Source organism: Marmota monax, unplaced genomic scaffold (genome assembly GCF_021218885.2).
Source record: "Marmota monax isolate L192 unplaced genomic scaffold, Marmota_monax_Labrador192_F-V1.1 WCK01_AAM20220418_F8-fsc00153, whole genome shotgun sequence".
Taxonomy (NCBI): Eukaryota; Metazoa; Chordata; class Mammalia; order Rodentia; family Sciuridae; genus Marmota; species Marmota monax.
Window position 1 is genome coordinate 2,095,730 of NW_026692146.1, and position 25,751 is coordinate 2,121,480.

Genomic DNA, 25,751 nt, shown 5'->3' on the forward strand with positions numbered 1-25,751 from the left:
TAGAAAAAGAGGGAACACTTTCAAACTCATTCTAGGGAAGTTGGTATCACCCTGATACCAAAACCGGTCAGAGACACATCAAGGAAAGAAAATTTCAGACTAATATCTTTGATGAACATTGATGCAAAAATTCTCAATAAAATTCTAGCAAATCATATCAAAAAAATAGTGCACCATGATCAAGCTGGGTTTGTTCCAGAGATGCAAGGCTGGTTCAACATACAGAAATCAATAAATAATTCATCACATCAATACTTAAAGATAAGAATCATATGATCATCTCAATTGATGCAGAGAAAGCTTTTGAGAAAATACAGTATTCTTTCATGTTCAAAACACCAGAAAAACTAGAATAGTAGGAACATAATTGTAAAAGCTGTCTATCCCAAACCCAATGCCAACATCATTCTAGATGGAGAAAAATTGGAAGCATTCCCTCTAAAAACTGGAACAAGATAGGAATGCCCTCTTTCTCCACTTCTATGCAATATTGTCCTATAACTCTAGCCAGAGCAAGTAGATGGATGAAAGAAATTAAAGGGATATGAATAGTAAAAAAAGAACTCAATCTATCATTTGGTGATGACATGATTTTATACCTAGAGGATCCAAACAACTCCACCAGAAAACTTCTAGAGTCAATTAATGAATTCAGCAAAATAGCAGGATATAAAATTAATACCCATAAATCAAATGCATTTCTATACACCCGTGATGAATCCTCTGAAAGAGGAATTAAGAAAACTACCCCATTCACAATAGTTTCAAGGAAATATAGTATTTGGGAATTGACTTAACAAAAGAGGTGAAAACTACATAACATTAAAGAAAGAAATTGAAGCAAACCTCAAAAGATGGAAACATCTTTCATGCTCTTGGATAGGCAAAATTAATATTGTCAAAATAGCCATACTACCCAAAGCACTATACAGATTCAGTGCAATTCCAATTAAAATCCCAACATCATTCTTTACAGAAACAGAAAAGGCAATCATGAAATTCACCTGGAAAAGTAAAAAACCCAGAATAACCAAAGCAATCCTTAGAAAGAAAGTAAAGCAGTAGGTATCACAATACCAGACCTTAAACTACACCACTAAGCTATAGGAACAAAAATGGCATGGTATTGGCACCAAAACAGGCATGTAGATCAATGGTACAGAATAGAAGACACAAAGACAAACCTATATAAATACAATTATCTTATATTAGACAAAGGCATCAAAAACATACACTGGAGAAAAAATAGCCTCTTCAACAAATGGTGCTGGGAGAACTGGAAATCGATATGCAGAAAAATGAAAATAAACTCCTATCTCACCATGCACAAAACTCAAAAGTGGATCAAGGACCTAGGAATTAGTCCAGAGACCTTTTGCCTGATAGAGGAAAAAGTAGGCCCAAACCTTTGCAGGTAAATGGGCGGAGTTGGAGAATATCATGCTAAGCAAAGTAAGCCAATCCAAATAAACCAAAGGCCAAATGTTCTCTCTGATAAGTGGATGCTGAACCATTATTGGGGGGATGGAGGAACTTTTATTGAGCAAAGGGAAGGGAGAGGTGGGGAGAGTGCATGGGGGCAGGCAAGATGGTGGAATGAGATGGACATCATTACCCTAGGTAAATGTATGACTGCACACATGACGTGAGGCTACATCGTGTACAACCAGAGAAATGAAAAGTTGTGCTGCATTTATGTACAAGGAATCAAAATGCATTCTGCTGTCTATATACTTAATTAGGATAAATAAGTAAATTTTTAAAAATTACTAATCATCAAGGAATTGCAGATCAAAATCACAATGAAATACTATCTCATCCCAGTTAGAATTATTATAGTAAAAAAGACAAAACTAAGCAAATGCTGATGTGGATTTGGAGAAAGGGAAACTCTTAATATATTGCTGGTAGGATGGAAATTAGTACAACTTTTATAGAAAATAATGTAAAAGTTCTTCAAAACACTGAAAATAGAATTATCATGTGATCCCACTGTTTCACTAGTGGATGGATATGTATTCAAATGGAAATGAAATCAGTGTATCAAATAAATTCATGGCTAATATAGCACTGTTTTTTTAATAGCCAACATATGGAATCAATCAAGATGTCAATGAATGAATGAACAGATTTTAAAATGTGATGTAAATATACAATGGAATATTGTTCAGACATAAGGAGAATGAAGTCCTGTTATTTGGGGCAACATGGATGGAACTGGAAAACATTATGTTAAATGAAGTAAGCCAGAAAGACAAATGACATATATTATCATTCTAATGTGGAAGCTAAAAAAGTTGATTTCATAGATACAGAAAGTAGAATAGTTGTCATTAGAGGCTAGGAAGGCCAGTAAGGAGAATAGAAGAAGGCCAAATAATGAATACATTTAGAGAAGAGGCAAATTTCTTCTTATGATTCTTTTTGTGTATTTAACAATGACTCTGTTTAATACATAACTGAATGATTAACAGCAATAACATCACCTAATCTTTAATTAGGAAAAAAAAAGAAATTTCTTTCTCAATTATTGCCCCTGTCTGGTAGAATCCAGACAGCTTACTTGACTCAAAATGAACAGAGTCCTTAGTAAGTCTCTAAAGGAGTGTGTAGAACTCTCATATTTTTTTCATAGCCTTTGACCAATAATCTCACTTTTAGAGTTCCATCATAAGGAAAATTCAGGGGCTGGATTTGTGGCTCAGTGGTAGAGCACTCACCTTGCTCGTGTGAGGCCCTAGGTTTGATCCTCAGCACCACATAAAAATAAATAAATTAAATAAAGGTATTGTGTCCAACTACAACTAAAAAATAAATATTTTTTAAAAAAGAAAAGAAAAATTCAGAGAAGTGGTCAAAGAGCATCAAATTAAGATGTTTATCAAAAAATTAAACTTGTAAGCATAAGTTCTAATATTCTATAGCATAGTAGGTTGACTGACGTTACAATAATTTATTAAAAAATTTAAAAAGAATCAAAACACAGGACTTTGAAACTTCCCAACACAAATGATGAATATTTAAAGGGATGTAAATGCTATTGACCCTGATTTTATCATCACATATTGCATGTTTGTTTTGGATTTTCACACTGTACTCCCATAAGTATACACAATTTAAATTTTAATTTGTTATTTTTAAGAGAATTTAAAGAACAAGTGTTGTACAGCATGATGAATAAAAGCCAGAACTTAAAAAAGACTATTTCAAAATAGAGAAAATTCTTAGCTGCCAACTAAGAGATCAAGAAGATATGGTCTGCACAGTGTCTGTTGAATGAGTATCTTTAGGAAGAATACCTCCATCCTGTATTGTCATCCCTTCCTTTTGGATCCTACAAAGATTCTACCTCTAGCTCAGGCCTTTTATAAGCCTTGGAGCTGGGAGTAAAACTGACGATGGAATGCTTGCCTAGGATGTACAAGGCCCTGCATTCCATCCCCAAAACTAAAAAAGAAAAGCCTTACAATTGGCTCCAGTTCTAATCTTTTTTCTTATTATCTATAACTTGGAATTAAGTCTTTTGTGATATCTTTAGGTAGATAAATATTGTTCCTCTTTTAAAATTCTTCTTAAGACTGAATTTTAAGCTGTACCTCCTCTTTTCATTATATAGTTTTACATTGACTTTGTTATAATTTCTCCGTGTAGAAATTTTTGAAATATTATACATTATACTTAAGTGGTATCCATATTTGCACTTCTATTGAACTTTTTTTTTAATATTCTGCATCAGAACCAGAAGATGATGATGTCATAAGACATATTACTAGGCTAAGAGAAAAGCTTGGTTGGCAAACTGCCTTATCACCAAGAGACTTCAAATATGATAATCCCCAAATTGCAGTTCAGAAGATTATCCTAAAGGTACTATTGCACTTTATTTAATTTTGGACTATAAAAATCAATATTTTAAACTATTTTAATTTCTATTTAATACATTTAAAATATTACATCAAAATCAGATATGTTAATATCAAATTGCAATAAATGTTTCATGGTAAAAGCTTATAAAAATATTGACATTATTTTGTTTCACTTATTTAAGGAACAGAAAATTTAAAAGGCCTATAAATTTTTAAGTCTATGATGCATCAAAATATTTGTGTCTATCCTCTTTTATTCCTTCCTCTAACTGATTTGGTCCCCAGGAAATGATACCATCTGCCTGAAATTAGAATCTACCCTTTTATTCTGATATGTCAGTTTTTTGTTGTTATTTTGGTGTGTGATTTAAAAAGAAATAAAAGAAATTTATTGAAGAAGCTTATTAGAAATACATATTGTCATTCACAATCCTAGATCCAGTGAATCAGAAACTCTGGAGATGGGGCCTTGCAATCTGTATTAAGCTCTCAGGTGAATCTAATGCACAATTAAAAACACTGCTCTAAACCAGGGGTCAGCAAACTTTTCCTAAAAAGGGCCAGGTAATATATATTTCAGACTTTGCAGGTCTTGAGATCTCTGTTGTAACTACTCAACTTAACAGTGCAAAGCAATATGTAAATAAATGGGTGTATGGTCCAATAAAACTTTATTTACAATAAAATACATGTGGCCCATGTTATGGTTTGCTGATCTCAGCTCTAGACTGTTACCATAAGGTTAAGTGATCATTTGGACACTGTTTAGAGACATCATAATGTAAAGGAAAGAATATGCACAATGGAATCAAATTCGTGTAGTTTTGAATCTCAGTAATTCACCAGGTTATCTTGGTGAATTCTTTGATCTTAAAATGGTGATAATAGAACTTACCCTAGAACATTGTGACTATTAAATCAAATAAAGAATGTGCCATAGTGCCAGGAAGATTGTGGACATACTTTTTTTTTTTTAATAAAAACAACACAAAACCACAGCTGTACATGAGTTCTTTGGACTCTTAAATAAGATATGTTTCAGTTGTGTGTAAAGAAAGAATTGAGAATATGAAAAAAACAAACACTTGTTTTCAGTAAAAAAGAATAATTTAATTGTAACATTTTTATGCTTCAATAATTGAATTTTAATTAAATATATGATCCATTTAATATAATTGTACCTATACTGAGTTTCTAATAACATCACAGTTTGAAATATAATTTAGAACAAAAATGCTTTAAGTGGACAAATAATAGTAAATAGCTAACACAATTGAGAAGCAACAAAGACTTTTCAAGGAAGAAAAAATTTTAAAAATAATTGTAAAACTGGATCCAAAATTTAAAGCTGAAGTAATTGGGAACTATTTAGTTATTTAATTCAGTAGCTTCTGAGGGCATCATTGAATACTAAATCGTTTTTTTCTTATAATCAAATTTAACTGCCCAGAGAAGACTAATTCAACTTTCTTATAATTTTAGAATTGATTTCATCAGTAAAAGTTTGAAAGCTAAAAGAAGGTAGCTTTAAAATTTACACTTAAATTTTTCTTAATATAGAACAGCCAGTTCCTCAGAAATACCAATTAAATGAGGGAGAGGCATTATATTTTTGCAGAAACTTTGAACATGAGTTTAGAGTCAGACTTGGATTTAAATTTCTACTTTGCCACTTCTTATATCGGTGATATTTTTCACATTACCCAGTTTATCAAATTATTAATTTCTGCATCTTCTTAACAAGATAAAAAGTATTGACCCTTAATATCCCTTTAGTTTTGATTAAAGTTAAGATATTAAACTTTTATGGTTTAGATAATATATGTGGAACACTTACTTATGAAATATTTCTTAACAAATATTTGCTACAATTATTACCCACCATCATCAAAATAAATGATATATCTAATATGCCTCAAGTTTTCTTGTGTTGGCAAATAAATTTATTGGAAGATGGCATATATAAAAGGTATGCCATCAAGTTCTTTGGGTTAGTAAACATACATTAAATGCATTAGTAAGCAGATGGATACATTTTTCTGAATGTTTTATCACCACATTGTGTTTAAGAATGGAAATTAAATATATTAAATCTTTCATAAGATTAATCTTATTGAACTTTGATTAGACACAATTTGATGTTGGTTTTCCTCAATGACATTTCTATTTCTATTTTTATTATTATTATTTTTTACCTGTGCTGGGGATCAAACCTAAGGTCTCATGTATGCTAGGTAAGCACTCTACCATTAAGCTAACATCCCCAGCCCAGTCATATTTTTAATCTTTATATTAAAATTGTTTCATTTCATTTCATAAATAAATAAATATTTTAAAAAAATTTTCATTTCAACCATTTTATTAGTTAATTTAGTCAAATTAATTATATTTTTTTAACCTCAGGAGCCTTTAAAAGATGATGGGGAATTTGTATATTGCATTCCTCGGTATAATCCTAACGGCCTTTCCAATCCATATGATCCTCAAGTAGTCTCTACCCATACAGCTAAAAAATGCAAAGAATTTTGGATTATTACTGCTTCATTTGTCTCAAAGGTAATATATAATGGGTGTCTTCAGCTTTCAGATTTAAAATAGAAAAATATTATCCAATTTAGAATTTTATCGCATGAATTTATCTTTGTGCTTTAGAGAAGTGTGGTCATTTGAGAAGCAGTCTATATTTAAGAATTTCCTTGGGAAAGTTATTTGATAGTACTTTTTTTTCTTCTTTATATAAATATAGGCTTGAGGATTCAATTTTAAGAAAATTTTGAGGTCTCGAATGCTTTATTAATATTTTGTGTAATTTTTAAAGTAAGAATTAAAAAACAGGCATTTGCTAGTATAACAGGAATGATAATTATAAAGATAAGAATGCTCTTTATTGGCACATTTGTTATAAACTTTATTTCCAGATACAGAAATCCCCTACTATACTCTTACATAGCACTTTGATACTTACCACAAGTTACAATTATACAAATACTTGTTTTGATCATTTGTTTAATATCTGTCTGTCTGCCTCTGTTCTCCCAGCCTCCCAACTAAAGTAAATTCTAAGTACACTTTGCAGAACCACATCTGCATAAAATAGAGCTAGATGTACATATATGGAAGTAATATGGAGTGAAGATGGAAAGAACAATTTTTATATAAATAAAAACGTACATAGATACATATATGCTGATAAAGGCATACTTTTATTTCTAGAAGAAATATATGAATATTTTAACATTCCATTGGGCAGACAACTCTTGGGAAAACAAAATTCCTTGGTGAATATTAGTTTTTTGATATAAAAATAGGGTATCTGAGAAGTGGGGTTATAAATTGAACCACTCTATGTAGTTTAAATTGAGTTTATAAGGCTGGGGTTGTAGCTCAGTGGTAGAGCACTTGCCTTGCATGCTTGAGGTCCTGGGTTCAATCCTTAGCACCACATAAATAAATAAAAAATAAAGATATTGTGTTCATCTACAACTAAAAAAAATTAAAAAAATAAATTGAGTTTATAAATACTAAAGAAAGCATAAAAATTGCAGGACTCAAATTTGTATAATCATTTGTAAGAAGTATCTCTGAGTATGGAGGAAATCTCTCCTATCTTTTCTCCATTGGAGCACAAAAAGTAGCAGGAGAAAGGCAAGTCTAGAATCAATGTGTGAAGGGAAAGCAAAGCAGTTGAGGTTAATGAGGGTTCAGGCACAGAAAAGGCTTAAATTTAAAGGCAAGTAGTTATGAGCCCTAAACATAGCCTTTCTTAATTTCTTGAAAATAGCAGCTATTTTTAAAAGAAAATCTTACTCTTGTGCTTTTTATACTTGTAGGTTATTAAAATAAGTGACAATACAGAAGACGTGGAGCTCACACCTGTTTTGGAATGGCTATCAGAAAGACATTTTTACTATTTATTACAGCAATTTAAGATATTTTCCAAATTTCGGTGAGATTAATAAAAATGAACCTTTTTTATTTTTTATACTTTGATCCTGTTTTAAGAAAATGGCCTGGATGATACTTGATTTCTATTATAGTAATGCCATGTTTATGGGGAATTATAGTATTTTAGATAAAGGAAACTTACTGATTTATGTATTAAACCCTTAATTTTTGTCTTTTTGGATTAACATTGCCCCAAAAAAGATATTTAATAGTCAAACATACTTAAATAGACTGTATTGACCTCACTTTGCCTTTTTTTCATGCATTTATTCATTCATTAATTAAACATCTGCTAAAAATCAGGTGTTATTCTCGTTGCTGTGGTTACTCTGTCAAACAAACCAAACAATTGTCTAGCTCTCAAAGAACCTTAATTGTAGTAGGTGAGAGATAATAAACAAATCTGTAAAAATGTAAAATGTTAGAGATGAAATGTTATGAAAGAACTAAAAATTTTTAAAAAATAAAACAAGGATGAAGAAGCTGGGGGCAACTTGTTGATTCAAGTTCATCTTTGAAAGATTTGTCTAAGGTACTTTACATTGTATCACACAACAGGATTCCTAAGACTCTCTTTCCTCACAAAGTAACCCAGACTGTTGTTCTTTCAGTGTTTGCACAGTACCTAGTTTTATAATTTTCTTTTTCCTTCTCAAATGTCTACCTTTTCTTGTGGTGTGCTGAAATTTGCTGGGGACTAGGAAGAGAAACTAAATAACACCCACACTCCCTCCCCCCACACACATTTGCATGGTGCTGGGGCCTCACACATGCTAGGCAAGTGTTTCACTATTGAGCTAGAGCCCCAACCTGAGATTTAAAAAAATACTTTAAATTATTATATTTAACATAATAAATAGATTAAATAACTTTAATAACTAACAGTAAGAGAAGTATATGGAATTTTGTGGCAGAGAAGTTATTTATTGAACAAAATTTGTCATGTACCTATCCTCTTTCACTCTTATGAGGACAGGCAATAGAACCATGAAAAAATATACAAAGTGTCTGTTTCTATAGAACTTAGATTTCAATGGAGGGAGATGAATAATAAGTAACTAAATAAATAAAGTAATTTCAGATAATGATAAGGACCAGAAAGATAATAAAACAGAATAAAATACATGTTTAGATAGGATGCTAAGAGATGCAGTATTTAAGCAGAGACCTAAGTGATAAAAGGAGATGGCCATGTGGGACATTGAGAGAAGATAGTTCCAGCCAGATAGAGAAGATAGTTCCAGTTCAATAGTTTTTATTTAATAATAGGAATTGCGTGACAGGAGCATTGAAGAGATTGGTAGGAAATGAAGCTGGTTCTGTTAATTTCTGGGTCACATTCAGTGAAGGTGATTGAGGAACGGTTCTGAGAAATTTCCTGTCTAGGATATGTGATAAATGCATCCCTAGAATTTAGGTGTTAGTTGTAAGGCTAGATAGGTTTTGATTCTGGATTATCAGTTAAAATATTATCCAGAGTACTATTTCTTTCTTTCTTTTTTGGGGGGGTGGGGAGAACCCTGGATTGAACTCAGGGGCATTTGACCACTAAGCCATATCCCCAGCCCTATTTTGAATTTTATTTAGAGACAGGGTCTTACTGAGTTGCTTAACACCTTGCTTTTGCTGAGGCTGGCTTTGAACTTGTGATCCTCCTGCCTTAGCCTCCCTGAGCTGCTACGATTACAGGTGTGTGCCACCACACCTAGCTCAGAGTACTATTTTTTATATTTATTTATTTTAAACTCTTTCAGTGTTGGGCTTTCCACTATCATCTTTGCCTTATATAAATACTCAAGGTTCATTCTGCTTTAATCAATTTTCATGTATTAAACTTTTGAAACCCAGTCAGAACTAGGACAAGAGTTTTGTTTTGTTTTTATGACATTTGTCATCAGTAAGTACACTGTCATTTTTTTCTTGCTTCTTCTCTCTCAATCTCTTTCTCTCTCTTATTTTGTGATCGTGGGACTCATGTTCTCCATTGAGCTATATACCCAGCTCCATTTTCTTTATTCATTTTAAGAAAAATAGAAATTAAATTTTTGTCAATAAATTTGATTTTTAAATTTTATTTTTAGTATATTTTGTGAAGTTATTAAATTACTGTATTGTAAAAATAACATTTCAGGCTGGAGTTGTGGCTCAGAGGTAGAGCTTTCTTCTACCATGTATGAGGCACTGTGTCCAATCCTCAGCACCGCATAAAAATAAAATAAAGAATATTGTGTCCACCTATAACTAAAAAATAAATATTAAAAAAAACATTTCAAGTAGAATAATAAGCTAAATATGAAGTGTTAACAATTTTAGCTGGTGATGCTATGGACAGAGCAGGGGGTTGACTAGAGCATCAGCATGAGTCTTTTTATCCTGTTAAACTTCCTGGTGGATTAGTTTGTATGGCCTAGTGCAGACACTCAGGACACTGCCAATGGGTTCCCTGAGTTTTCAGGAATCTTCAAGAGTCTTGATTGTACCACAGCTCTACAGATCTGGATCAAAGTAAAATAGGAGCTCATTAGAATGCCTATATATATGGTCAAGTCACGAGATTTGTTTGAGGCATTTCTGATTTTCAGGGTCTCAGGTGTTTCTCTTTGAAGGGCATCTCATAGGACTCTCTTTGAACTGCTTGGATGGATTCAGACCTCTTTCAGTCTCTTTTGATTTAAACAGTCAATGTTTTGTTGGTTTTTTTGGACACCCCCTCCCTGCTATTTTTCTGTCCTCACTAGCCCTTACCAGCTACACAGGAAAACAAGTAATCACATTTCAGTGCTTACTTAAGAGTGGTTGTTTTCTTCAAAATGCAAAGACTGCTAAGGGAGGGATTATGCAATTTAGCACAGAATAATCCTACTGATGCAGAAAATGGTAAATTGAAGGAGATTTGGAGAATCTATGTCTTTTGATGTATGACAATTATGCATGATGAATAATCATGAGGTAAACTTTTCAGTTCTTTCTCATACAGTTTTTGAGTGTTTAAAAATTATATATATATGATTTTTCATAACTTAAATAATATCAGAATTACATACATTATCTTAACATTTTACTTATTTTTTTAAATCATTATAATTTAATTAGCACTGAAAATTGAATTTCAACTCCTCTTGATGTTAGAGTTGCTTTTCAAAATAGTAAGCCAATTAATGTGTAATGGGAAGGAATATATTGTTATAGTTTTAAATTTTTATTTGGATGTTACAGATAAGTGAATTCTGCATTTATGAGAATTTTAATGACTTTAACTTACATTTACCTTTTACTTTATATTCTGTTGATAGTTTGGGAGAAAACTTAAAATGGTTTAGTATTTACTTCAGGTCGCTCAGAATGAATGAAACATGTAGGGAATTTGCTAAAATTACTTAGTTTTTACTATGTTTATTCTATGTAAATATATGATTTGTGAATATAGAATTTAAAAAGTGTTTTTCTTTTCAGAATGAATAAAGCTTTTGTTATCTGGAAGTTGAATGTTAAAAGAATTAAGATAGAGAAGAGCAAGTAAGTCTTGATATATAATATATTTATAATAAATTTCAAAATTAAGCTGTATTTTTGAAATATACTATGAAAACAGATATAATTTAATTTATCTAATAATTAGAAAGTCACTTCTGTTGCCTTTATGATTAAACTTAAGCCCCCCCCCCTTTTTTTTTTCCTGTTTTTCATCATGGGCATTGAACTCATGGCTTTGAGCATATTAGGAAAGTGGTCTACCACTGAGCCACATCACCAGCTATACAATTTAACCAGTCTTCTATTCTGTTAAAAATAGTTACATACTTACTATATTTCCCAGCATATCATTCTGTGGTCATAATGTTATGAAGAAACTTGGTGAGCTCCCCTGGTCATCTTATCTTTTTACTTAAAAAAAAAGAGGAATATGATTAAGTCTTTCAAGATAGATGATAGTCAATCCTATTTGGTAGGAGCTCAAGCAACAAAACGCTTGTGTGTGTGTGTGTTTATTTTTGTTTGTATCAAAGCTCTTATGTTTCTATAATTGTGGATCGAGCTGCAATTTTAAGAAAATAATACAGAGAAATCCCATGTATCCTTTTTACAGCTTCCCCCAAGATGGTAACAGTTTGCAAAACTGTTGTACATTATGACAACAGGACGTAGACACTAATATGATCAAGATACAGAACATTTCTGTCACTAAAAAATCTCTCGTGTTTTTCTGTTTTTATGACTATACCCACTTCCTTCCCATTCCCACTCTCTCCTTAGCCTGTGTCTGCCACTCATCAGTTCTCCATTTCTATACTTTTGTCTTTCCAAGAATGTTCTTAAGGGGAAAAAAGTGTATTCTTGTCACAAATAATAATGATAAATAAAGAAGAGAGGAGGAAACATTTGGAGGTTTGTTGCATAGATGTGGTGATAGTTTACAGATGTATGCTTATTTCCAAATTTATCAAGCTATATAAATTAAAAATGTACAGTTTTTTGTGTATCCATCATACTTTGATTAAGTGGTTTTATAAAAGCAAAAAAAAAAAAGAGAAGAATGTTATGTAGATGGAATCACATAGTATATAATCTTTGGGATTGACTCTTTTCACATAACAGAACTCATCCAGGTTGCTGTGTATGTCAGTAGTTCCTTTCTGTGGCTCAGTACATTCCATGATATGTGTTTACCATGGTTTATTTAACCATTTGCTAGGGAAGTACATCTGGGTATTATCCAGTTTTTGGCTATCCTTGAAAGAGTGCTGATAATAGACATCCTTGACTTGTTCCCTGTCTTATGGAAAAGCATAAGTGTAATGTTAGTTTTTTGTAAACTTTTTTTTTTATAAATGTTCAAACATTTGTGTACAGAGTGTGTGTGTGTGTGTGTGTGTGTGTGTGTGTGTGTACAGGTTGCTTTTGAAACTAGTTTTCATTTTTCTGGGGTAAATGCCCAAGAGTTTAATTGTTGGGTCACAAGGTAATTGCAAGTTTAATTTCCAAAGAAACTATCAAACTGTTTTCTAGAGTAATTGTACCACTTTAATTCCCACCAATAATGTATGAGTGATTCAGTTTCTACATATCTGTGATATCATTTGGCATTTTCACTATTTTTTTTTAGACATTCTGATAGGTATATAGTAATATCTCTTCAGGGTTTCGATTTGCATTCCCCTAATGTTGAATATGTTTTTAAGTCCTTATTTGCCATAGACATGTCCTCTTTTGTAAAATGTATCTTCATTTCTTTTGTCCATTTTCTAATTGGATTATTATTCTTTTTAATTTTGCTGTTGAGTTTTGAGAGTTCTTTTTATATTCCAACTATAGATTCTTTTTCAAATATGTGGTTTACAAATACTTTCTCCTGGTCTTTGGTTTTGGTTTGTTTTAAATTCAAGAGTATTTATTCGGCATTGATTACATGCCAGACATTGAATCAATAGTTAAATTGCTCTTTGGACCTGTAAAGTAGTTGAGCTCAGCTTCACTGACTTGGGAGGACTTTAATGTGGAGACATGGCTGTCACTCAACTCCTCCCCCTTATTAAAGTGATACATTTTGCTGACCAAGGAATAGGGGTGAGGAATTGAAAGGAGCTGTTGCTGGCCATAGATTATGCAAATCATGTTCCTTATCTTTTCATTCTCTTACCAGGGTCTTTTGGAGAGCAAAGGTTTTCAAATTTGATGAAATACAATTTATCAATTTTTATTCTTATGGAAACTTGCTTTTGGTATCAAGTTTAGGAACATTTTGCTTAGCCCTGGATTCCAAAGATTTATTTTGCTGTTTTATTTTGTTTGTTGGTTGATTTTGTTTTTGTTTTTAAGGTTTTTAGTTTTAGGCTTCCTTTAATTCATTTTGAATTAATTTTTTATAAGGTATGAAACTTAGATTAAGATTCATTTTCTTGCTTATGGATGTTGAATTGCTCCAGCATCATTTGTTGAAAGGCTTTCTTCTAATGACTTGGTTTGGCATATTTATCAAAAATCAGTTTGGTATGTTTGTGGGTCCACTTCTGGCTTCTCTATTCTGTGTCATTGATCTATGTGTCTTTTCCTCTGCCATTGGTTAATTTCTGTAGCAATAAGGTTTTTTTTTTTTTTTAACTGTCATATTTTGTTTGTTCTTTTTAGACATATATGACAGTAGAGTATATTTTGACATATTATATATACATGGAATATAACTTCCCATTCTTGTGGTTGTAATGATGTGGAGTTATACTGGTCATGTATTCATATATGAACATAGGAAAGTTATGTGCAATTAATTCTATAGTCTTTCCTATTCCCATCTTCCCTCCCTTTCCATCATTCCTCTTTTTCTAATCCAATGAACTTCTAGTGTCCCTCTCTACTTTTAGTGTGTTAACATCCACATATCAGGAAGAACATTCAGCCTTTGGTTTTTGGGGATTTTGTTTTACTCTTTTTTTTTTCAAAACTGTTTTAGCTATTCTAGTTCCTTTTTCTTTCCATGTACATTTTGGAATAATTTTGTCTACATCTACAAATAATTTTGCCTGAATTTTGATAGGAATAGCATTAAACCTTTTTATTAATTTGGGAAGAATCAACATCTTTATTGTTTTGAATTTTTTTTTCATTCTTGAATATACTCTCTGTGTCCTTCTGATTTTTTTCACTACCATTGTGTAACTCTCAGTATAAAAAACTTGTACTGTTATTTCAGTCTGGATTCTCTAGCAAAACAGAACCAGAGGTTATATAATTTTTGCATATTGATGTTACATGCTATTTACTTATGTGATATGACCTTGCTGAACACACTTAATAATTCAAGGATTTTTTGTATATTTCTTAGAATTTTCTACACAGGCAATCATATCATTTATAACTTGGGACAGTTATAATTCTTCCTTTCTGGTCAGTATTCCTTTATTTCCTTTTCTTGCCTTATATAATGCTTAGAATTTAAAGGATTATGTTGAGTAAGAGTGGTGTGAATAGGTATCCTTGACGTGTTCCCTGTCTTATGGGAAAGCATAAGTGCAATGTTAGTTTTTTGTAAATGTCCTTTATCAAGTTGCAGAAGTTCCCCTTTATTCCTATTTTTATGACAGTTCTTGTCATGAAAGTGTGTTGAACTTTGTAAGAATTTTTTCTGCATCAGTTAATTTATTTGATCATGTAATTTTTACTATTTAACCTATTAATATGATAGATTACATTGATTGACTTTTTAATACTAAACCAGCTCTACATTCCTGGGATAAATTTTACTTGGTCATGGTGCACAATTCATTTTACTAAATTTCCTTGGGTGATATTTGGCTACGTATCTTTGCATGAGGAATACTTGTCTGTAGTTTTATTTTTTTAACTGCTTTGGTCTGGTTTTGATATGAGGCTAATACCAGCTTCATAAATTGGACAGGAAATGTTTTCTCATCTTATTTTCTGGAAGAGGTCATGTAAAATTGCTGTTAATTCTTTTTTCCTGACCTAAATGCTATTTAAGTTTGTTTATTTTTATTACAAATTAATATATTCATAGGATGCAAAGTGATGTTATGATTTATGAATAAAATGTAGTAGACTAATTATAAAAAGCTATAAACATATCCATCCATCATCACCTCAAATCTTTATTATTTTTGTGGTGAGAACATTTTAAATTTACTCTCTTAACAATTTTTAAATGTACAATATGCTGTTATTAGCTGTATTCACCATACTACACAATAGATCTTTAAAAATAACATATTGTAAAAACCTATTCCTGTCATGTAACTAAGGCTTTGAACACTTAGACAATCATCATCCTATGCTATTCAGCCCCCTTTATCTGAGAAACACCATCCTACTTTCTGATTCTAAATTTGAATTGTTTGAGATTCCAAATATAAGTAAGAACATGTGGTTCAGGTTGAAATGCTTGGGACCAAAGTGTTTTGGATTATTTTTGTATTGTGGAATATTTTCATATGAACAATGAAATACTATGGGGATGGGACCCAATTCTAATAAAACAAATTCATTTATGTTTCACAAATGTGTATGTTTCATATACATAGCCTGAAGGCAATTTTATCCAATATTTTAAATGCATCTGTGTTTTTGACTATGATCCCACCACATGAGGTCAAGTATGGAATTTTCCACTTGTGTCATCATGATAGCACTTAAAATTTTGGATTTCATATTTTTGTAGTACCAGAGCTCAACCTGCATTTGTCTTTGTGGGCCAGGCTTATTTCACGTAGCATAATGTTTTTTAATTCTACCCACATTGTCACAGAAAAATAGGACAGAATTATTTAAGGTTGAGTAGTATTCCGTTATGTAGTGTGATGGGTCCAGTTTTGTTGTTTTTATTCGTGATTTCCTTGGTAATTTGGTTTGTTTTCTCATTCAATATTAATTTTAGGGTCTTTCCCCCTAGATATATGAAAACTGACATTGGAGTTTTGATAGAGATCATTTTGAATCATAGTTTTCTTTGGTTGGTAGAGATATTATTTTAATATCACTGATTCTTCTAATTCATAGACATAGGATAGTTTTCCATTTGTTTATGTCATCTTTAATTTCTTCAGTTAAAATCTTCTAGTTTTTAGTGTCTAGATCTTTTACCACCTTGGTTAAATATGTTCCTGAACTTTTTTTTTTTTTTTTTTTTGATGGCATAGAGAATTGAACTCACAGCATAGTATATGTGAAGCAAATGCTCTATCATTGATCTATATGCCTGCCCTTGGATAGTTTATCTTAGGTGTTTGTTGTATAGAAATGCTACTGATTTCTGTATTCTATAACTTTATTTGTTTATTAGTTCTAAAAATTCTTAATGTAGTTTTAAGGTTTCCTATATGAAAGAGCATGTTGTCAGCAATCAGTGACAATTGCACTTCTTCCTTTTCTATTGGTCATTTTTTTTTTCTTTCTGCTGTCTAGGTTCCTTGACAAGGACTTCCAATACTGTGTTTGAATACAGATGATTAGAGTGGAAATCTTTGTCTTATTCTTCCTCCTAGATAAAATACTTAGTTTTCCACAAGCGAGTGGCTTGTCATATATAGTCTTTATTTTCTTGAAAGTATGTTCTTTTGATACTTAGTTGATTGGATATTTTTAATCATGAAAAGAAGTGGGATTTTGTCAAATGCTTTTTCTGCATCTAATGAGATTATATGTTTTCCCTCTTTTCTATTAATGTGACATATTTTATGTCATATTTATTGTGTTGTTTAAAGCAGGGATGGAACCCAGGGGTGCTTTACCACTAAGCCACAACCCTAACCACTTTTCAGATTTTATTTAGAGACTGGGTCTTGTTGAGTTACCTAGGGTCTTGCTAAGTTGCTGAGGCTGGCTTTGAACTCGCAATCCTCCCTAGATGCTGGGATTATAGGTATGCACCACCACACCTGGCATTTATTGATTTTTTTATATTAAACCATCCAGATATCCCAGAATCAAATCCTACATGATCATGGTGAATAATTCTTTTACTGTGTTGTGAATTCAGTCTACTAGTATTTTGTTGAGTATTTTTCATTTATATTTATCAAGAATAGTAGTGCTGACCTCTCAAAAACATTTGGAAGTATTCCATACCCTCAAATTTTTGGAAAGGTATGAGAAGTCTTGGTGTTAGTTCTTTAAATGTTTGCTAGAATTCAACCTCAAAATCATTGGAACTTAAGCTTTTCTCAGATGTGGGGATACTTTTTTAAAAGGATTTTATTTTATTTTTTAATTGGTGTATGTTAATTACCCATAGTGGAGGGCTTCATTGTGACATAATCAAACATGCAAATAACATAATTTGATCAATTTCACACCCTAGTATCTCCTCTGATTCTCCTCCAGTTTCCTTTGTTTACCCTAATGATCTTCTTCCTATTACTTTCATGATGTACTTTTCTTTCTTTTTCTCTCTTCTATCTCCAACCTATGAGAGAAAACATGATACTTGTCTTTCTGTGTCTGACTTATTTCTCTTTACACAATGCTCTCCACTTCCATACACTTTTTTGCAAATAATATAGTTTCCTTCTTCTTTATGGCTGAATAAAACTCCATTGTGTACTACATTTTCTTTATTAATTCATCTGATAAAAATGTCACTGGACATCTGATTCCACAACTTGATAGTTGTGAATTGTGCTGTGATAAACATGGGTATGCATGCATCTCTAAAGTGTGCTTGAAGGGAAAGTGAGGAACTAGAGACAGGTAAGCGAGAAATGAAGGACAGAGACCAGGCAGAGATACACAGGAGAGTTTATTGGTCAGAGCTGACAAATAAAGGCCATCTCTCTATAGAGCAGAAAGAGAGGCAAAACAGGCCTAGGTTTCAGGACTTTTGGGGAGCAGGCTCAGGAATCAGAGCAGGGTGGGTCCTAATGCTGACTGTTAGAGGCTGGATTGGTATGAGGGAGTAGTGAGCCTTTCTCAGAAACTCCCTTGGGGGAGAAAGTGAAACTTTTTCTTTAAAATGGCAGCTGTCACTTAAGACGGCTCTCCAGATGCTAAGCAAGGACCTTATAGTGCTAACTTTAATTCTTTTGTATAAATACCAAAGAGTGGTATAACTGGATTATATAGTAGTTCTACTTAGTTTTTTGAGGAAACTCTATACTGATTTCCATACTGGCTTTACCAATTTACATCTCCACTAACAGTTTATGAGTTCCTTTTCCCATGCATTCTTGCCAGCATTTATTGTTATTTGTAATCTTGATAATTGCCATTTTGATTGGAGTTGAGATGGAATCTCAATGTTTTGATTTGCGTTTCTCTGATGGCTAAAGATGTTGAACACTTTTTCATACAATTGTTGACCATTGTATTTCTTCTTTTGAGAAGTGTCTATTCAGTCAATTTATTTAATGGATTTGTTTTATTTATGTCAAGTTTCTTTAGTTTTTTATATTTTTTGTATTAATCCTCCATTGGAAGAATAACTGGCAAAGATTTCTTCCATTTTGGAGGCTGTCTCTTTACATTGCAAATTGTAAACAATTGCAAATTGTTTCCTTGTTGTGCAGAAGTTTTTTAATTCAACACCATCCCATTGTTTAATTCTTACTATTATTTCCTAAGCTATAGGAGTTTCCTTCAGAAAATCATGCCAGTGCCTACATGTTGAAGTGTTTCCCTTATATTTTCTTTTAGCAGTTGTAAAGTTTCTGGTCTTATATATTGTAAGTGCAAAGTGACAGATCAGACCTCAACAGATTCAGAGAAGCCATTTATTTATTTGCAGACTCAAGCACCGCAGGGGCCCATTTTCTGAATGTGAATATGACCGGTAGGTTACAGAGGGGATTTTAGTTTTATATGGCATAATAAGAGTGGAAACTGTGGGCATGTCCTTCAGACTGTTGGGCTAGTTGTACAGGTTAAAATTTTAACTCTGGAAGGCAGTTTTATAAAAAGCTCCCAAAGGATGAGTACTCATAGCTTACCCATTGCTTTTCTTGCTCTGGGATTCATTGTTTCCCAGAATTTTACTGTGCCCGCATTTAGGACTAATTTGCAATGTGGAAAGGTCAGGAGCCCAGCATTCAATATCCACCCCCTTGCTTCAGAGCCCATTGTTATTAGGAAAGGATTTACTGTGAGAGATTAGTGCTTGGCTAGTTTCCCCTCCTCCCTCCCAAGCTGCACTGTCCCTCTGCTTTTCTTTGCCTGTGAAATATAATATTATTTTTCATAATTCTTCATATATAGGTCTTTGATGCCGCGTCCGGCCAAGGGAGCCGAGTCCGGCGAGGGACGGCGAGGTTAAAAGACACACAGGACACCAAGGTTCTTCATCCAGGAGTCAATAATCTTTATTGCTAACACACCTTTTTTTATACCCCAAGCAGCAGAAGTGGAAAACTACCCAAAAGCAGGAGGGAGGGGGGAGAAATTTAGTTTTAACATCTATTATTGTCAGGTACCGAAACCTCCCTTAACAATAAGTCCATCAGACCAGAAAAGGTCAAGGCATTCCCGTGGGATACATATGTCTCAGACGGATAAGCAGGAACAGAAAAACCGCAAGTTCGCCATGGCCTTGTGAGCTGGCCACACTGGCATGCAGAACAAACTAGTGGAGGTAGGGCTCCAGGGGCCAAGGTGGACCTGTTGCCAACACTTTGATCCATTTTGAGTTGACTTTTTTATATGGCAAGAAGTTAAAATCTACTTTTATTCTATATGGGGATATCAAGTGTTAAACCCTGATGCAAAGAAAAGACCACTGACTCCAATTTTAAATCAAATTAAAGCAAGCTTTAATTTTCCCTCCCGAAAACCCTGGGCTAGAGATCAGTACCCCAGCTCTCTAGGAACACAGTTTTATAGCACAAAGTTGCAAAGGGGGGTGTCTTGAGAACTTACAGATAATAGGATTTTGACAAGCATAATACAAAGGCAGATAGTAGGTTAATGATCTATATGGCTTAACAGGTAAGGAATAAATTTAGATCCCAACATCAGAATTTATGAGGCGCCACTGAAGTTTCAAAGAGGGTTGTTATCTGGTCAGGGAAAGCCAGGCATGGGTGATTTCAAGACGTGGGCAGGAATTCCAAACAAGTTTAGAAATCGCAGTAATTTATAATAAAACAGAAATTAACTTTTCATGACTTTTTGACAAGATGGCTCCCAATCTTAAGATGGAATTAGACTGGGTTCATCACAAGTTTTCCCAGAACCATTTGTTATAGAGATTATCTTTTCATTTTTATTTCTTTCTCTTTTCTTTTTCCTTTTTTTTAGAATTCAGTTTGGTTTTATTTTTTCACATTTTTTATCAGTACATTATTATATGTATATTATATGTGTATCAATGTACATATTGATGGAATTTGTTGTTCCATATTCATACAGGCACACAACATAACAATATAATTTGGCCAATATCGCTCCCCAGCACTTTTTCTCTCCTTCCCTGCCTCCCACCTGTCTTTTCTTCAGTGTATGTTTTCAGATGATTGTATCTGTCTGTGTTTGTCTGTGTCTTCTACTCTTTTCCATTGGTCTACATGTCTGTTTTTATGTCATTATCAAGCTGTTTTTGTTAGTATGGCTTTATTGTATAATTTGAAGTCAGATATTTTGATGCTTCCAACATTACTTTTTACTAATAAGCATTGCTTTTTGTATGAGTCTTTTTTTCTTCCATATGAATTTGTGTTCTAAGTATAAAATAGTATCATTTGCCAATAAGAATTATTTGGCTTCCTTCTTTTCTTCTTGTGTCCCTTTTATTTCTTTTCTTATCTAGTTCTTTTTAAATTTCAAATATTATGTTAAATAGGAGTGGTGAGAGTGAACATACTTGTTTTGTTCTTGATTTTTAGATGAAATGCTTTCAGTTTTTCCCCATTCAGTATGATGTTAGCTTTGGGTTTATCATGTATATTCTTTATGATATCGAGGTACTTCTATTCTGGATTTCTTTAGGATTTTTATGCTTAATTAATTAATTAATTAATTTTTATGTTTAATTTTGTCAAAGACTTTTTCTCCATCTATTTAGATAATTATGTAATTTTTATCCTTGATTCTGTTTATGTGTTGTGTTACATTTTTGTTTGCCTGTGATCCTGAGGATTAAATCCAGGGGCTGTCTATCATTGAGCTATATCCCAAGCCTTTTCATTTTTTATTTTAAGACAGGGTCTCACTAAGTTGTAGAGGCTGGCCTGGAACTTGTGACCTTGCTGCCCCGGTCTCACAAGTCACTGTACCCAGCCGAGTATATTATCTCAGAAAAATATTTTTAATTTGATTTGCAAGAGTATTATGAAGGATTTTTGCACCAGTGTTCATCAAGGATATTGGTTGATAATTTTCTTTCCTTGATGTGTTTTTAGCCAATATTGGAATGACATTCATGACTTTGGCTTTGTAGAATGTATTTGAAAGCATTTCTTCTCTATTTCATGGAGTAATTTGAGTAGCATTGATGTTTGTTCTCTTTAAAGATCTTATAAAATTCAGTCATGAATCTGTCTGGTTCTAGACTTTTCTTTGTTGGGAGGTGTTTTATTCAGTTTTTGCATTGCCATGACCAAAATACTTGACAAGAACAACTTAGATCAGAAAAAAGTTTGTTGGGCTCATGGTTTCGGATTTCTCAGTCTGTCTGAGGTTTCATAGACCTCAGATGGTTGACTCCATTGCTCTGAGCCCCAAGTGAGGCAGCACATCATGAGGGAAGATCCTTGCAGAGAAAATCTGCTCAGCTCATGGTGTGGTCAGCAAGTAGAGATAAGAAGGGCAACTATAAGAATGTTGCACCCTTCCAGTGCACATCCCCAGTGACCCACTTCCTCTAACCATAACCCACCTGCCTATAGTTACCACCCAGTCCATTCAAACTAGGAAGGACTGAGACTGATTAGGTTACAGTTCTCACAGTTCTTACATAATTTTCTGAATTAATACAGAAACTTTTGGAGAGACTTCATATCCAAACCATAATAAAAGGTTGTTTTAATTAGTGCTTAATCTCATTACTTATGATTGGTCTATTTACATTTTCTATATCCTCTTGATTCAATTTTGGTAGATTGTATATGTCTAGGAAGTTATCTGTTTATTCTAGATTTTTCCAGTTGATTAGAACATAAATTTTCAAACAGTCTCTGAGTTTCTGTTTTATCCCTTTTTTCATCTCTAATTCTATTAATTTTGGTCTTTCCTCTCTTTCTTTTGGTTAGTTTGGCCAGAGGTTTGCCAATCTTACTTATCTTTTCAAATAACTTATTCTTTGTTTTACTGATCCTTTGTATTATTATATTATTCTTTCTATCATTAATTTCCTGATCTTTATTCTTTCTTTCATTGTTGTTTTTCAGGTTGATTTTTAGATTCTTGTTTTTTCTAAGACATTGAAATGCATTATTAGGTTATTTGAGATATTTCTGATTGTTTTATCAGCTGTAAACTTCCTTCATATGGCTATTTTCATTGTTTCCCACAGATTCTGTATATTGTGTTTCTATTCTCATTTGATTCTGGGAATTTTTAAATATCTCACCTCACCAACCTTTCTGCATGTATTTGCAGCATTTCTGTATTTTTCTTGTTTTTTTCCACATTTATTCCATAATGATCTGATAAGAAGAAGAATGAAGGAATTATTTCATTTTTTAACTTTCCTTTCTTTCTTTCTTTGAATTTGCCAAGACTTGTTTTGTGATCTAATATCTAATCTGTTTTGGAGAAGGCTCCATAATTAGCTGAAAAGAAAGTGTTTTCAGCTGTTATTGGATGAAATATTCTGCATATGTTTGTTAAGGACACTGATTTGAAGTATAGTTTAACTCTGTAGTACCTTGGTTAATTTTTTGATCTGGATGACCTATCAATTAGAGTGGGATATTGAAATCAGCCACGATTATTGTATTGTATTTATCTGTCCCTTTATATTGAGTAATGTTTGCTTTATGAAATTTGGTGCACCAACATTTGGAGCATATTTACAATTATTATATATTTTTGTTGGATTGTTTTGTTTACCAATATGGTGACTTTTGTCTCTTCTGACAAAATTTGACTTTGAAGTTGATTCTTCAGATATGAGAATAGTTACTCCTTCTTGCTTTCAGATTCAGTTTGCATAAAATATTATTTTACATTCTTAAACTTGCAAGTAAGATGTGTTTATTGCAGACAACATGCAGTTGGGTCTTGTTTTTTAATCCTATCTGCCAGTCTGTCTCTTGATTGAAAAATTTACATCATTTGTATTCAGTGTTATTATTAAAATGTATGTCATTTTTTTTTCTATAATTTTGTTTTATTTCTAATGTTTGATCTGTTCCTAATTCTCATTTGCTTATCTACTCTTCTAAAGAGATTTATTTTTTTCCCATGTTCTCTTATTTTTATTTTTTCCTGTGTGTTGGATTCATGTAAGCATCTTCTGTATTTCTGGATTAGTGTTCATGAATTCCATTAGCTTATGCTTTTTTGGAAAGTTTTATTTTTTTCTTTAATTTTGAAGTGTAGCTTTGCTGGATATAGTAATTTAGGTTGGCAATCATTTTTTTTTAAGGCTTGAAATATATCATTACATGCCCTCTCTGTCTTTCTACAGTCTTTCCCATACCCATCCTCCCTTCCTTCCCCCAACTCTGCCCTTTCCAATCAGGTAAACCTCCCCATACTTTGTAAGTCAGCATCCACATATACTAGAGAACATTCGGCCTTTGGTTTGGGGGATTAGCTTATTTCACTTAGCATGATAGTCTCCAGTTCCATCCATTTAATGGCAAATGCCATACTTTCAACAGATGAATTTTAGAAATTGTAATTTAATATCTCTTAACTATCCCCTGTTTATAGTATAATTGTCTTAAATATTTTATCTACATATAGTTGGAACCATATTAAACAGCATTATGACTTTTGCTTCCATTATCAAACATGATTTAGAAAAATCAAGAGAGGATAGCTTATTATATTTGTTCATAATTTTGTCTATCATGTTTTTTCTTCCTTTTTTGATGCTCCTTCTTTTAATTTTTGGTTGTTTAATATCTGGTCAATGAATTTAGTTTAGCCATTCTCTTAGGGGGTGTCTTTTAGCAACAAATTATCTTACTTTTCCTGTATCTAAGAATATCCTGAATTTCCCTTCATTGATGGATAGGGGATATATATAGGGGATCCTGGGTTGGTAATTCTTTTCTTTTAGCACTTGAAAAATGTTGTGCCATTTTCTAATGGCCTCCTTGATCATTTGAATTGTTTATCTCCTATAAAAAAAGTGGTTTTCCTCTTGCTGTTTTCAAGATTTTTTTTTCTTTTTAGTTTTCAAAAATTCAACATTGATGTGTCTTGGTGTGGATTTCTTTGATTTATCCTGTGCTTAATTCCCTTAGCTTCACGAATCTCTTGTTTTGTGTGTCTTTTGCCAAATTTGGGGAGTTTTCAGCCATTATTTCTTCAAGTATATATATTAATATATATATTTAATCTGCCTTCTTTCTCTTACCCCCTGGGACTCCAAACACAAATGCTAGATCTTTTTTTAAGGACCATATAACCTGAATTTATTAACTTTAATCAACAATAATTTAAAAGATGCAAAAGTCCCATATGATAGGAAATGAAAAAATGCTTATATAATAAATGAAGGAAACTGATCAATGGTCAAATAGTCAACATACAATGCAGTCAACTAACAAACAGTCACAAGGATCAATGTAAGTCATGAATCATCTTCCATGTAACATTGGCTTTTTCCCCCAAACATAAAGGCAGATTAATCCAATAGCTCCACTAATTATCTTTATACCTCCACCTGAAATTAACATTTGAATTAAACACATATTAATGGCTCATAACAGCACTAGTTTTGTACTGGCTAAGGAATTCACCAGGTGGTGCTCATATTTAAGCAAATGTTAGCATTACAATGAACAGTATTTTTTCAGTTATTAACTTCAGGATAGTACTGGGTGATTTTTTTTTCCAAAAAATACAAATAGGTAAAACCTAAATGGACATTTAGAGTTTATTTACTAATTTAAGAGACATGGAGTGAGACTTGTTGATCAAGTCTCAACAGTACCTACTTAAAAAGTTAGAATAAACACAACTTTTAGGATAGCCAATTTCTGTTCCAGTCTACCACTTAATAGGAGTGCTTAGGCAGGTCACTTTGATGGTTTGAAAATTTATAATACTATCTTGAATCTCACAAAGACCTTTTGCAACTTTTTTTTACCAATTAGAAATTAAGGAAAGTCCATTTTAAGAAATAGAATGATACTACCCCTCCCATGTCACTGGGTCACTAGCAGTCTCTCAAATCATTCCTCAATTCCCAAATTCCCAACAACTTAAGTTAGAAGCTCCTTACCCTGTAAGACACTATACCTCAGTCGAACAGAAGATGCCATGATATTGTACTTGGGGTACGAGACAAAATACACAAACTATCTTCTACTGGCATCAGTAGACTAATGT

At 32.6% G+C, this 25,751-nt stretch overlaps 1 protein-coding gene across 1 annotated transcript in view; it reads left to right on the forward strand.

The window, feature by feature from the left end:
- Window positions 1-25,751, forward strand: part of Dnah14 (dynein axonemal heavy chain 14) — a 376,944-nt gene that overhangs the window by 19,076 nt on the left and 332,117 nt on the right. The window contains exons 4-7 of the mRNA XM_046419847.2: window positions 3,737-3,867; window positions 6,270-6,422; window positions 7,697-7,812; window positions 11,265-11,327. Of these exons, the coding sequence (XP_046275803.1) occupies window positions 3,737-3,867; window positions 6,270-6,422; window positions 7,697-7,812; window positions 11,265-11,327 (463 nt within the window). The remainder of the gene's footprint in view (window positions 1-3,736; window positions 3,868-6,269; window positions 6,423-7,696; window positions 7,813-11,264; window positions 11,328-25,751) is intronic.